The sequence below is a fragment of the Scyliorhinus canicula genome, chromosome 16 (genome assembly GCF_902713615.1).
Source record: "Scyliorhinus canicula chromosome 16, sScyCan1.1, whole genome shotgun sequence".
NCBI classification, from domain to species: domain Eukaryota; kingdom Metazoa; phylum Chordata; class Chondrichthyes; order Carcharhiniformes; family Scyliorhinidae; genus Scyliorhinus; species Scyliorhinus canicula.
The window spans coordinates 85402369-85417044 of record NC_052161.1 but is presented as its reverse complement, the minus strand read 5'-3'; the positions used below and the strand labels follow the sequence as shown (position 1 = coordinate 85417044).

Sequence of the window (14676 nt, the reverse complement as noted above, 5' to 3'; positions counted from 1 at the left end):
CCAGCACCCGGGGGTGATGTGGCGCAGACCCTGGGGTTGGGGTGGGGGGGGGGGGGGGGGGGGGAGGGGGAATGGTGGTTAGCTGGGGGTGGGGGGTGGGGGTGGAATGGCGGGGGGGCAAGGCTTATTGATGGGGGGAGGAGGGTGGATAGGGGGGTGTTGGGGAAAGGGGCAATGACGGATGAGGCCACGCCCGATGTGAGACGGGCGATGATGAGGGCCTCCCTGGCCCTCTGGGCTTTCTGGACCCTCACTGCTCCCGCGTGTCCTCCAGCTTCCGGCTGGTCCTTCAGTTTATCCCTGAGCTCGTCCGTGGACACATCTTCCTCCCCCTCCACCTGCAGCACGCGCCCTGCTGCTATGCCAGGTTGTGGAAGACACAGCAGACCACCACAAATTGGGCGACCCTCGGGGGGTGTACTGCAGGGGCACCATCAGAGTGGTTGAGGCATCGGAACCACATCTTGAGGAGTCCGATGCACCGCTCAATCATAGCCCGGGAGGCCACATGGGCCCCGTCGTACTGGGTCTCCTCTTCATCACTGACCTCAATATGGCATCATTAGCCAGGTCCGCATCAGGTACCCCTTATCTCCCAGGAGCCAGCAGGCCATCCTAGGGTGGTCCTCAAAGAGGCTGGGTTGACCGACTGCCCCAGGATGTAGCCGTTTTGCACACTCCCCGGGAAGCGTGTATGATCTTCATGTGTTGGTCACACATGAGCTGTTTCATAGAATTCATAGAATTTACAGTGCAGAAGGAGGCCATTCGGCCCATCGAGTCTGCACTGGCTCTTGGAAAGAGCACCCTACCCAAGGTCAACACCTCCACCCCATCCCCATAACCCAGCAACCCCACCCAACACTAAGGGCAATTTTGGACACTAAGGTCAATTTATCATGGCCAATCCACCTAACCTGCACATCTTTGGACTATGGGAGGAAACCGGAGCACCCGGAGGAAACCCACGCACACACGGGGAGGATGTGCAGACTCAAGCCAGAATCGAACCTGGGACCCTGGAGCTGTGAAGTGATTGTGCTATCCACAATGCTACCGTGCTGCCCACTGTTCTGGGTGTAGAACCCTTCCTGTTGATGTAGGGCACTCCCAGACAGCCCAGTGAGCGCAGGGCAACATGTGTGCCATCTATTAGCCCCTGGACCAGGGGCAACCCGTCAATGGCAGAGAATCCAGCTGCCCGGGCATCGTGTTGGGCCTGGTCCATGTCAAAATTTATATAGCTCGCTGCCTGGGAAAACAGGGCGTCCGTGACTTCACGGATGCACTTGTGGGCTGTAGCCTGGGAGGTACCCTGGAATGATCCCGCAATGCAAAAGCTCAGGGTTGTGGTGACCTTGACGGCCACCGGGAGCAGGTACCCTCCTCCTCCACGTGGCGCAAAGTCCGCAAGGTGCTGTACTGTCCCCTGTTGAGGTGGAGCTTCCTGCGGCACATGCTGTCCATCATCTGTTCGAAAGACCAGTGACACCTGTACACTCTGGGCCGTCGCTGGACTCCTCCTCTGGGACCCGCTCTGGCCTGATGGTCAGCCAGGTTTTCATGGTGTGGGGCCTTGTACATGGGCGCCGCCTCAAGCCTCTGTCGATGCTGATGCCAGGTCTGGCTGCCTGGCCTGCCAGCAGTACCATGAGGGCAGCCTCCACGGGGTCCAAGATATCATCCATGCCGTGTAATACCTGCAAGGAATTGGGAGGGGGCGTGAGACTAACAACCAGCGGTGTCCTCCACCCGGACCCTCCAGTGCCCCCCTTTACCCACCACCCACCCACCCCCCATCCATCACGCCCCATGCATGCACAACCGGCCGCAGCGTGGGGGGGGGGCCTGGTCACTGGGACCCACACCCTGTGCCCTGGACACCCGCACGTAATGTTACCTGGACCAGGAGCTGGTTCACTCCCCAGTGCACACATCCACCCTATGGTCACCAAAATGTCCCTGTTGCTGGGGCCCAGCCCCTGGGTGTTCGGATGTTGGCTGTTGGGGGTGTGGTGTTGGCTTCCGCAGTGTTCAGGCATCACGATCTGATTGGGATGCTGGGCAATAACTCCCATAGGCTACATGGCCCACCCACCTACGGGAATCCACTTGGGAATATTGGACGGGATTCTCTGATCCTGAGGCTAAGTGTTGACGTCGTCGTAAACGTCATTGTGTTTCACGACGACCCCGTCAACAGGCCCCAGGAGCAGCGATTCTGAGCCCTTCAGGAGGCCAGCACGGCACTGGAACGACCGACGGCGCTCCAGCTGCCAATACCAGCCTCAAATGTGCGCCGCGGGTCTGTGCATGTGAGCTGTGACCGGCACGATTGCACGCCTGCGCGGTGGATTCCTTCTCCGCGCCGGCCCCGACACGACATGCCGTTGGGCGCCAGAGTGAAGCAAAAGAGGCCCCAGCCCGAGAGGCCGGCCGGCTGATCGGTAGGCCCCCATCGCGGGCCAGGCCAAAGCGGAGGCCCCCCCTGGGGTCGGACCCCCCCACCAGGCTGCCCCCAAAAGTGTGCGCGGTGAGATCCCGCCGGGTAAGACCACGCGTGGCCGGCGGGAGTCAGATTTCTTTAGCGGCCACTTTGCCAATCCTGGGTGGAGAATCGCCGGGGGGGGGGGGGTCCGCTCCGACCGGCACCTCGCCAACCGTGCCGGCGCCAATGGCGCCGATTCTCTGTTCACCGGAGAATTGGCGGACCGGCGTCGAGGTGGCGTCGCACGATTCGCGCTCGGCCCGCCGATTCTCCGGCCCAGCGTGGCCTGAGAGAACCCCGCCCATTGTGTTTATTAAACAGTCAATATCATCAAAAAGGATAAAACCTGACATCACAATAACTAATAATTGACATTCGCCATCGGTATAAACACAAAGCTCCAACAGTGCAGTTGGACAAAGAAACACAAATGCACAGCAGACAATAAACAGCCAGCAGCCGAGCAAAATCTTCAATAGTCTGCAACAGCCTGTCCGCAGCAAACTGCTCAAGTACTCCCCCCTACGCAGTTCCCTGCGGAAAGTCAAAGGTATTGTTCCAGTGCCTCCATCAAGGTGCTCAGTCAAGTCCGCTTGCAGCTCCGGCCGCAGGGCAGTCCACCACCGGGAACCTCAGAAGTAGAAGTGGTGGCAACAAACAAGCACACGGCCTCCAGGCAGTGGCAGCTACCAGCAGGAGCCAGCAGCAGGTACAGTCTGTGGCCACCTACAGACACATGAAGCCTAACCAAGTAAACAAAAGTAAAGAAAATAAAGGAGAAAGCAAAAAGGGGTCACCCCTAATAGGGGCACAGCCCAAACTAAAATAAAGAGCAATGGAGGCTTTAAAAACTCAACTCAAAAATGTGGTCAAATGGATCTGTAAAGCACGCCAGACCCTGCGGTGCCCACCGAACACGAAAGGTTGTGCATGAAATGACGGAGGCGGGGCAGGCAGTCGGGCAGGATGACCCCCCTCAATTGCCCGTTTATTGCCTGGACCTGTTTATAGGGAGTTTCTCCAGACCCAGGAGGAGGTTCACAATGAGGTCCTCCTCCTTGCCCGCCCCTCTCCGCACCAGGTGCCCGGACATTAGGAACGTGGGACTGAAGTGCAAACAAAACTTTGGTTAAATGATTGATTGGAAACTAAAAAGGGAGCGCAGCCGAAAACATTTCACAGAATCATGGTCCACGGACTGTGCAAGGCCGCAAAAAAGGCCGGCTTCAGGGGAGTCAGCGAACTGATGCCAACGACAGTCACATGGCACTGTTGCGTGGAACACCCTCCACGTCAGGTCCCCAAGATTGAGGGGGAGGAGTCCTCCGTAGAGGGACCTTAAGTGGGCACCTCCACCACCAGACGGCAACAAGGCACACCATGGCGTGTCCGGATGATGGGCAAGGGTAAGGAGGTGAAGGGTGTGCAGCAGCAGCCCGTACAGGAAACCCCTCCACGAAAAGGCACGGAGGGCATTTCCGTGAGGCGGCTAGGATTGTGGGGCATCAGCCCCCGAGGGAGGTATCAGGGCTTGGGGCCAATGTGGAATTCCGTCCGGGCAGGGGTTCACACAGACGGGATACCACTGCACACCTGCACATCCTCCAGACCCCCGAGTGACATCGGGTCAGAGAATGACCGTTTTGAGATCTTGGATGGCATTGGCCGCGTGCCGGACATCTACCGCCGCACGTTGAGCTAACTCATGGAGTATCATCCAGCCCACTCCTCCGCCACCCAGCACATCCCCGATCCTGGTCACCCCGACAGCCACAACTCGCTCCTCTGCCAGCCACTCGAAATGGTATTGGTGGAGGTGCGAATTCCTGAGCAGCGGCTCCCTGACGACAGCCACCACTCCTGACGGAGGGGAGCTGCGGTGCGAGGCGATCAGGCTTTGAGTAGGTCCTGGTAAAAGACGGGCAGCGCCTTCAGAGGGTAACGAAGACCCTCAGATCTACGAACAGGAGCTGGACGTCACAATTCAGGCCGTGCCCCTAAGCGGGATACTCGGAACCTCAGCAGCATCCCACTGCAGTCCCAGAAGAACTCGATAAACATTCTCTTGGGACAAAATCAAGAGGAGGGGTCAAAGTGACCAGCATGGACAACATGGAGGCTATCAGCTGGTTTATAATGGGAACTCGACCCCTGTAGGACAGCCCTCGGAGCAGTCCTGTCCAGCGTCCCAGGTGAGAGGTGACCTTGGTCCCCAGCTCCTGCCAGTTTGCCGGCCAGGATTCCTCGGCCGGGCAAAGATGGACTCCCAAGTCGAGGATACTAGTCGTGCTCCAGGTGAAAGGCCTGAGCTCCTCTGGAGGGGGTCCACTTACCATGGACCAGTCGATTCTAGCAGAAGATGCGGCAGAGTACACAGCCTGGTACTCTCGCATCCTCCGCAGATCAGCAGGGTCAGTGAACATGAGGGGCACGTCATCAGCGTTATCCGAGAGGACCACCCCAATGCCTGACAAGCGCAGAACCAGCCCTGACAACCTCCTCAGAAGGAGGTGCAGGAAAGGCTCCACGCAAATAGTAAATCATCATGATCCGCCTTGTTGAACACCTTTTCCTGGTCAAGGGACAGGAAGGCGTTTGACCGACCAGCCCTCTGGGAATGATGGACCAGGTCCTGGGCCAGATGGATATTGTAATGGATTGTGCAGCTGGGGACCATGTAGGTCTGGTCAGGGTGGATCATGTGGTCCAGCACAATGCCAAGGAGCAAACACATTGCCTTGGTGAAGATATTGTAGTCCGTGCTGAGGAGGGAGACCGAGCACCAGTTCTTATCCAGGCAGATATCCTCTATTTTGGTCAGCAGTGTAACTATGGCCCTGCACCACGAAAGAGACACCTCCTCAGCCACGAGACTCCTCCAGGGCCCCCGCGGAGTTGTTCCCCAGGACGGCCTGAAGAACTCCACGGTCAGCCTCTTTAACCCGGGGGTCTTGCCCCTGGACAGGCTGTCGAGGGCCCTGGTCAGCTCCCCCAGGCTGATAAGGCCTTTGATTTTCCCTCTGCCCTCCGTGCCGTCCTGTGGAAGGTCCAGATCTGAGACGAGGGACTTGGTCAGCAGCGAACGGAACTACTGACGGACCCCCCGCTTCCTTCTCCAGCCGGCCCAGAAGTGACGAAACGACCCCAGGAACCGCTCATCCTCCAACAGCAGGTTGTTAAAATGCCAGTACATGGGGCAGCACGGTGACGCAGTGGTTAGCACTGCTGCCTCATGGCGCCAAGGTCTCAGGTTCGATCCCGGCTCTGGGTCACTGTCTGTGTGTGGAGTTTGCACATTCTCCCCGTGTCTGCGTGGGTTTCGCCCCCACAGCCCAAAGATGTGAAGGGTAGGTAGATTGGTTACGTTAAATTGCCCCTTAATTGTAAAAAATGAATGAACTCTGAATTTATAAAAAAAATAAATGCCAGTACACGGACTGCGACTGAGCGCGAGCCGCGCCCACAGCAGACGGTGCTCCGAGCACGGCACCTGCTGCACAGAGGCCGTCGGGACGTGGGGCAGGTACGCCTTTGAAATGTAGAGGCGGCCAATTCTGGACACTCCGACCTCAGGCCTCACAAAAGTGAAGACGCTGGAGTCAGGATGGAGAGTTCGCCAGACGTCCAGGTTTCTTAACATCACCGCTAGCGTCCAGCGCTGGGCACCAAGACGGTTCTGTGTTTAAAATCCACCCCCAGGACGATGCACTCACCCGTGGCAATGGTGCCAAGGTGAACTTTGTCTGCTGCCGGTCAGCTTTGGGAACGTAGACATTCATAAAGTGAAGCACCACACCCCCCTACCCGCCTCGCGGACCGTCAGGTGCAGCAACCCGCCTGGCACGGGCTCCTTGACCCCCAAGATCCCGGCTGAAAATGTGGGACCAACAAGATGGCCACCCGGCCTAAACTTGAGGCCAGGTGACTCATGTAGGCCCCCCTCTCACCAATCCAGGAGCCATGTGGTTTTGTCTCCCAGAACGGTGTGGGTTTCTTGCAGGAAGTAAAGTTCCTGTCCCGGAGGAACGAGAGGTTCCAGACCTTGCGTAGAACCTCTCTACTGCTGTCGATAGTGAGGCTGGCTATGTTCACCTCCATGGCAGGAGTAAGGTGCTGCCGTCACCATCCTTTGCTTGGAGGGGGCAGAGGAACGTGCGTAGGGGGCACGAGGACATCAGTGCCTCATTGCATATGGACTCCAACTCCTCCCCCGTGCCTACCACTGAGCAGCCGCCCCTCTCCAGTCAGTCGGTGTCTGAGTCCGAGTTCCCCACCACAGCGAGTGTGGCAGACGGCACAGACACAGCAACTAGCTCCAAGTCTGTCTCGACCCCATCCCCTCGGGTCAACGACAGACAGGTTCCTCTCAGGCTTCTCTTGGAGCCCAAGAGAGAGGGGGTGGCTCAAACCCCCACTCCATCCCAGACGCCAAGTCACCAAAAATCTCCGGAAAGTGATCCGGGAAGGAAACGGAGGTGTCCAGCGTCGAAGGTTGGATCGTCGGGGGGGGGGGGGGGGGGGAATCCCTCCTCACCACCATCGGCCAGTAACCCAGGGGTCAGGTCGCTGCCGCAGACCCCCGGCATTTTCTTTTCTTTTTCTTTTTATAAATTTAGAGTACCCAATTCATTTTTTCCAATTAAGGGGCAATTTAGCGTGGCCAATCCACCTACTCTGCACATCTTTGGGTTGTGGGGGTGAGACCCACGCAAACACGGGGAGAATGTGCAAACTCCACACGGACAGTGACCCAGGGCCGGGATCGAACCTGGGACCTCGGCGCCATGAGGCAGCAGTGCTAACTCACTGCGCCACCGTGCTGCCCCACCCCCGGCATTTTAAAAATAAATACCTCGGGGCTCCTTCAGTTTATCTTACCTTGTTTGTGTCCTCCTGGGGGGGCAGGGCTTAAGGTCGAGGGGGAGGAGCAGGGGCATCATGCGCCTGGCACTGGGGAGGGTTGATGTTTGTTTCCCTCCCCTCCTAGGAGCGGCTCCTCTTCCCGGGGGGGGGGGGGTCTGAGTGAGGGAAACCTCCATTGGCAGAGATTGGCAAAAAAAAAACGGTTAGGTGGGGTTATTGGGTTACGGGGATGGGGTGGAGGTGTGGGGCTTGAGTAGGGTGCTCTTTCCAAGGGCTTGTGCAGACTCGATGGGCCGAATGGCCTCCTTCTGCACTGTAAATTCTATGATTCCCCAAGCCGGTGATCAAGGGCATTAGGTTTACGGGACTGAGCGTTTCGGGGACGGACCCAATCTTGACCTTTTTCCTCTCCCTCTGGTCCTGTGAACGCTTTCCAGCCTCCTTGACACCAGCCCAGGTCCCGGGAGCCGCTCACATGATCTTTCCTTGTGGGAGGGCAGTGGTGGTATCAGTTGAGAGGAAGGGGGCGGTGGTGCCAGCCTTGGCTGCCCTGGCGGTCGTGGCGGCCTTAGGGGCAGGGCAATTGATTCTAACATGCGGCACCTTCTTGCAGGTGTGGCACCGCACTCCATCCGCGGACCAGAAGATGTGGTAGGTTTCACCCTGAAGGGGGTCTCAAAGCCTCCCTCGAAAGGTTCCTCACCAGCCAGGCGAACAAAGACCTGGCGCCGGAAGAAGACATGTTTGAGGGGGGGGGGGCATCTCTCCGGCTGAACGGGAGTGGCAACACCCCAGAATGTACCTCCCCCAGTAGATGGAGGTGAATGAGGTGGAGCTCCATGGGGATGGAGGATGGAACATGAGAGAAAATAACTCTCTCGGCAATGGCCTCCAGTGGGTCCACCGTCAAGTAGATCCCGCCCACCGTGAGCCCCTTTTCCAGGACGACGTGGACTACCGGCTCCGCTCTCCGGAAGAACACAGCTTTGCCGTACATATTGAAGGTTGCTAAAATGGCCATTGCACAAATGCAGGCCCCAATCGACAGGGAGGGGAGGGCGTACCACTCCCTCCCGGGTCTTTGCGTCAGTAATTGAAATGTGATGGGGCAATAGGAGCTGTGGGGTCTTAGAGGCCGCATCCTGCCTAGGTGACTTGAGAGGCCATTGCCACCGGCGGAGGCCCCGCATCCACCACCCCGGTCAGTGTACCCGATAGGTCTTGGCTGTATGGTGCACGATAGGGAGAAAGCGAGGGGTCAGTGGAGCTCTGTCAGCGTGGTGGAGGGGGGGGGGGGGGGGGGGGGCGGTGAGGGGGAGAGCCACTGACGGAGGAGAGGGGAGGAAGGCACAGGAGGTTGGGGGCAGCATAAGAGGATGGGCCAGTGACCCAAGTGCAATGGAGAAAAGGCTAGGGGGCCGTCCATCCCAAAAGGTTGGTGGGTGGGGGGACAGGGTTTTCAGCCCGGCCGGGGCCGAGCAAAACAGGCGATGGATGTCACCTTGTCCCACTCCCGCCTCTGTCTTAACAGAGCAGCCACACCTTTGGTGGGTGAGGGATAGGGTCTTCAGCCTGGGAGGGGCCCAGCAAAAGAGTCACACAATCCCGCACGTCCCACTCCCACCCGTCTCAGCACAATTGGCAGATGAAAAAGAAAGGTCCAAATACATCAACCTTCCTCTCCTCTTCCTCCCCTTCCAGGTCTTCCTCTTTCTCCCTCTGTAGATGGTTGGGAGGCCACAGGCTGAGTTACAGACTTGAATGTAATCGAGGGGTTCAGGGTGGTTTATATATAGAATAACAGATACCCGGGAGTGAGTTACAGACTGGAATCTAATCGAGGGGTTCAGGGTGGGTTATATATAGAATAACAGATACCCGGGAGTGAGTTACAGATGGAATCTAATCGAGGGTTCGGAATGGTTTATATATAGAATAACAGATACCCGGGAGTGAGTTACAGTCTGGAATCTAATCGAGGGGTTCAGGGTGGGTTATATATAGAATAACAGATACCCGGGAGTGAGTTACAGATGGAATCTAATCGAGGGTTCGGAATGGTTTATATATAGAATAACAGATACCCGGGAGTGAGTTACAGACTGGAATCTAATAGAGGGGTTCAGGGTGGATTATATATAGAATAACAGATACCCGGGAGTGAGTTACAGACTGGATTCTAATCGAGGGGTTCAGGGTGGTTTATATATAGAATAACAGATACCCGGGAGTGAGTTACAGACTGAATTCTAATCGAGGGGTTCAGGGTGGTTTATATACACAACAACAGATACCCAGGAGTGAGTTACAGGCTGGAATCTAATCGAGGTGTTCGGGGTGGTTTATATATAGAATAACAGATACCCGGGAGTGAGTTACAGACTGGAATCTAATTGAGGGGTTCAGGGTGGTTTATATATAGAATAACAGATACCCGGGAGTGAGTTACAGACTGGAATCTAATCAAGGGGTTCGAAATGGTTTATATATAGAATAACAGATACCCGGGAGTGAGTTACAGTCTGGAATCTAATCGAGGGGTTCAGGGTGGTTTATATATTGAGTAACAGATACCCGGGAGTCAGTTACAGACTGGATTCGAATCGAGGGGTTCAGGGTGGTTTATATATAGAATTACAGTTACCTGGGAATGAGTTACAGACTGGAATCTAATCGAGGGTTCAGGGTGGTTTATCTATAGAATAACAGATACCCCGGAGTGAGTTACAGACTAGAATCTAATCGAGGGAATCAGGATGGTTTATATATAGATTAACAGATACCCGGGAGTGAGTTACAGACTGGAATCTAATCGAGGGGTTCAGGGTGGTTTATATATAGAATAACAGATACCCGGAAGTGAGTTACAGACTGGAATCTAATCGAGGGGTTCAGGGTGGTTTATATATAGAATAACAGATACCCGGAGTGAGTTACAGACTGGAATCTAATCGAGGGGTTCAGGATGGTGTATATATAGAATAACAGATACCCGGGAGTGAGTTACAGACTGGAATCTAATCGAGGGGTTCAGGGTGGTTTATATATAGAATAACAGATACCCGGGAGTGAGTTACAGACTGGTATCTAATCGAGGGGTTCAGGGTGGTTTATATATAGAATAACAGATACCCGGGAGTGAGTTACAGATTGGAATCTAATCGAGGGGTTCAGGGTGGTTTATATATAGAATAATAGATACCCGGGAGTGAGTTACAGACTGGAATCTAATCGAGGGGTTCAGGGTGGTTTATATATAGAATAACAGATACCCGGGAGTGAGTTACAGACTGGAATCTAATCGAGGGGTTCAGGGTGGTTTATATATAGAATAACAGATACCCGGGAGTGATTTACAGACTGTAATCTAATCGAGGTGTTCGGGGTGGTTTATATATAGAATAACAGATACCCGGAGTGAGTTACAGACTGGAATCTAATCGAGGGATTCAGGGTGGTTTATATATAGAATAACAGAAACCCGGGAGTAAGTTACAGACTGGAATCTAATCGAGGGGTTCAGGGTGGTTTATATGTAGAATAACAGATACACGGGAATGAGTTACAGACTGGAATATAATCGAGGGGTTCAGGGTGGTTTATATATTGAGTAACAGATACCCGGGAGTCAGTTACAGACTGGAATCTAATCGAGGGATTCAGGGTGGTTTATATATAGAATAACAGATACCCGGGAGTCAGTTACAGACTGGATTCTAATCGAGGGGTTCAGGGTGGTTTATATATAGAATTACAGTTACCTGGGAATGAGTTACAGACTGGAATCTAATCGAGGGTTCAGGGTGGTTTATCTATAGAATAACAGATACCCGGGAGTGAGTTACAGACTAGAATCTAATCGAGGGGATCAGGATGGTTTATATATAGATTAACAGATACCCGGGAGTGAGTTACAGACTGGAATCTAATCGAGGGGTTCAGGGTGGTTTATATATAGAATAACAGATACCCGGGAGTGAGTTACAGACTGGAATCTAATCGAGGGGTTCAGGGTGGTTTATATATAGAATAACAGATACCCGGAGTGAGCTACAGACTGGAATCTAATCGAGGGGTTCAGGGTGGTGTATATATAGAATAACAGATACCCGGGAGTGAGTTACAGACTGGAATCTAATCGAGGGGTTCAGGGTGGTTTATATATAGAATAACAGATACCCGGGAGTGAGTTACAGACTGGAATCTAATCGAGGGGTTCAGGGTGGTTTATATATAGAATAACAGATACCCGGGAGTGAGTTACAGACTGGAATCTAATCGAGGGGTTCAGGGTGGTTTATATATAGAATAACAGATACCCGGGAGAGAGTTACAGACTGGAATCTAATCGAGGGGTTCAGGGTGGTTTATATATAGAATAACAGATACCCGGGGGTGAGTTACAGACTGGAATCTAATCGAAGGGTTCAGGGTGGTTTATATATAGAATAACAGATACCCGGGAGTGATTTACAGACTGTAATCTAATCGAGGTGTTTGGGGTGGTTTATATATAGAATAACAGATACCCTCAGTGAGTTACAGACTGGAATCTAATCGAGGGATTCAGGGTGGTTTATATATAGAATAACAGAAACCCGGGAGTAAGTTACAGACTGGAATCTAATCGAGGGGTTCGGGGTGGTTTATATATAGAATAACAGATACACGGGAATGAGTTACAGACTGGAATATAATCGAGGGGTTCAGGGTGGTTTATATATTGAGTAACAGATACCCGGGAGTCAGTTACAGACTGGAATCTAATCGAGGGATTCAGGGTGGTTTATATATAGAATAACAGATACCCGGGAGTCAGTTACAGACTGGATTCTAATCGAGGGGTTCAGGGTGGTTTATATATAGAATTACAGTTACCTGGGAATGAGTTACAGACTGGAATCTAATCGAGGGTTCAGGGTGGTTTATCTATAGAATAACAGATACCCGGGAGTGAGTTACAGACTAGAATCTAATCGAGGGGATCAGGATGGTTTATATATAGATTAACAGATACCCGGGAGTGAGTTACAGACTGGAATCTAATCGAGGGGTTCAGGGTGGTTTATATATAGAATAACAGATAACCGGGAGTGAGTTACAGACTGGAATCTAATCGAGGGGTTCAGGGTGGTTTATATATAGAATAACAGATACCCGGAGTGAGTTACAGACTGGAATCTAATCGAGGGGTTCAGGATGGGTTATATATAGAATAACAGATACCCGGGAGTGAGTTACAGACTGGAATCTAATCGAGGGGTTTGGGGTGGTTTATATATAGAATAACAGATACCCGGAGTGAGTTACAGACTGGAATCTAATCGAGGGGTTCAGGGTGGTTTATATATAGAATAACAGATACCCGGGAGTGAGTTACAGACTGGAATCTAATCGAGGGGTTCAGGGTGGTTTATATATAGAATAACAGATACCCGGGAGTGAGTTACAGACTGGTATCTAATCGAGGGGTTCAGGGTGGTTTATATATAGAATAACAGATACCCGGAGTGAGTTACAGACTGGAATCTAATCGAAGGGTTCAGGGTGGGTTAGATATAGAATAACATATACCCAGGAGTGAGTTACAGACTGGAAATTTATCAAATAGTTTTTGATCCATAGTGTTTTGACTCCCTCTCCCACCCACTCTACCCCTCCCAGGTACGTACCTACGTCCCGACATTGGCAGTACGTGCTGGGGAGGGCTGAACTGGCTGATGCTGTCACCCACAGCTCGACCCTTGGACTGGCCGGTTTGTCGAAAGCAGAAACATTTTCCGCTTTACAGTCTGCCCTGAGGCTGGCTCGGAACAAGAGAGAGAGGGAGAGAGAGGGAGAGAGAGAGTCAGCGCACCTTGGAGACCGAGATAACATCAGGGTGTTGGAGGAAGTCGGGAAGCTTAATTACTGGGTGGGATCTCCGTAGTGGGGACTTTGATCAGAGCGAGGGAGTGTGGGGGAGGGACAAAGAGAGAGAGCCATACATGAGAGACAAGAGTGAGAGAGACAGGGAAAGAGAGAGGGACACTGAGAGAAAGAAACAGAGAGAGAGAGTAGAAAACGCAACAAGCAGATTGCATACTGCAAGATCCCACGGGCTGCAATGCATTTGCGATCGGATCATTTGACCATCAAGGGACGGTTGTTGAGAATTGAACATCAGCTTGAAAGACCAGGTAGAGAAACCCTCTGACAGTGCGGCACTCCCTCAGTACTGACCCTCTGACAGTGCGGCACTCCCTCAGTACTGACCCTCTGACAGTGCGGGCTTCCCTCAGTACTGACCCTCTGACAGTGCGGCACTCCCTCAGTACTGACCCTCTGACAGTGCAGCACTCCCTCAGTACTGACTCTCTGACAGTGCAGCACTCCCTCAGTACTGACTCTCTGACAGTGCGGCACTCCCTCAGTACTGACCCTCGGACAGAGCTGCACTCCCTCAGTACTGACCCTCTGACAGTGCAGCACTCCCTCAGTACTGACCCTCTGACAGTGCAGCACTCCCTCAGTACTGATCCTCTGACAGTGCGGCGCTCCCTCAGTACTGACCCTCGGACAGAGCAGCACTCCCTCAGTACTGACCCTCTGACAGTGCAGCACTCCCTCAGTACTGACCCTCTGACAGTGCCGCACTCCCTCAGTACTGACCCTCTGACAGTGCGGCACTCCCTCAGTACTGACCCTGCGACAGTGCGGCACTCCCTCAGTACTGACCCTCTGACAGTGCGGCGCTCCCTCAGTACTGACCCTCTGACAGTGCAGCACTCCCTCAGTACTGACCCTCGGACAGAGCAGCACTCCCTCAGTACTGACCCTCTGACAGTGCAGCACTCCCTCAGTACTGACCCTCTGACAATGCGGCATTCCCTCAGTACTGACTCTCTGACAGTGCGGCACTCCCTCAATACTGACCCTTTGACAGTGCGGCACTCCCTCATTACTGACCCTCTGACAGTGCGGCACTCCCTCAGTACTGACTCTCTGACAGTGCGGCACTCCCTCAGTACTGACCCTCTGACAGTGCAGCACTCCCTCCCTACTGACCCTCTGGCAGTGCGGCACTCCCTCAGTACTGACTCCCTGACAGTGCGGCACTCCCTCCCTACTGACCCTCTGACAGTGCAGCACTCCCTCCCTACTGACCCTCTGACAGTGCGGCACTCCCTCAGTACTGACCCTCTGACACTGCAGCACTCCCTCCCTACTGACCCTCTGACCGTGCGGCACTCCCTCAGTACTGACCCTCTGACAGTGCGGCAGTCTCTCAGTACTGACCCTCTGACAGTGCGGCAGTCCCTCAGTACTGACCCTCTGACAGTGTG

General features: G+C 53.8%; 1 protein-coding gene across 1 annotated transcript in view; it reads right to left on the bottom strand.

The window, feature by feature from the left end:
- ptpn6 (protein tyrosine phosphatase non-receptor type 6) overlaps positions 1–13138 on the bottom strand; it is a 108847-nt gene extending 95709 nt beyond the window's left edge. Inside the window, exon 1 of the mRNA XM_038822348.1 lies at positions 13024–13138. Within this exon, the coding sequence (XP_038678276.1) occupies positions 13024–13037 (14 nt within the window). The 5' untranslated portion in view covers positions 13038–13138. The remainder of the gene's footprint in view (positions 1–13023) is intronic.
- Between the last annotated feature and the right edge of the window lie 1538 nt (positions 13139–14676).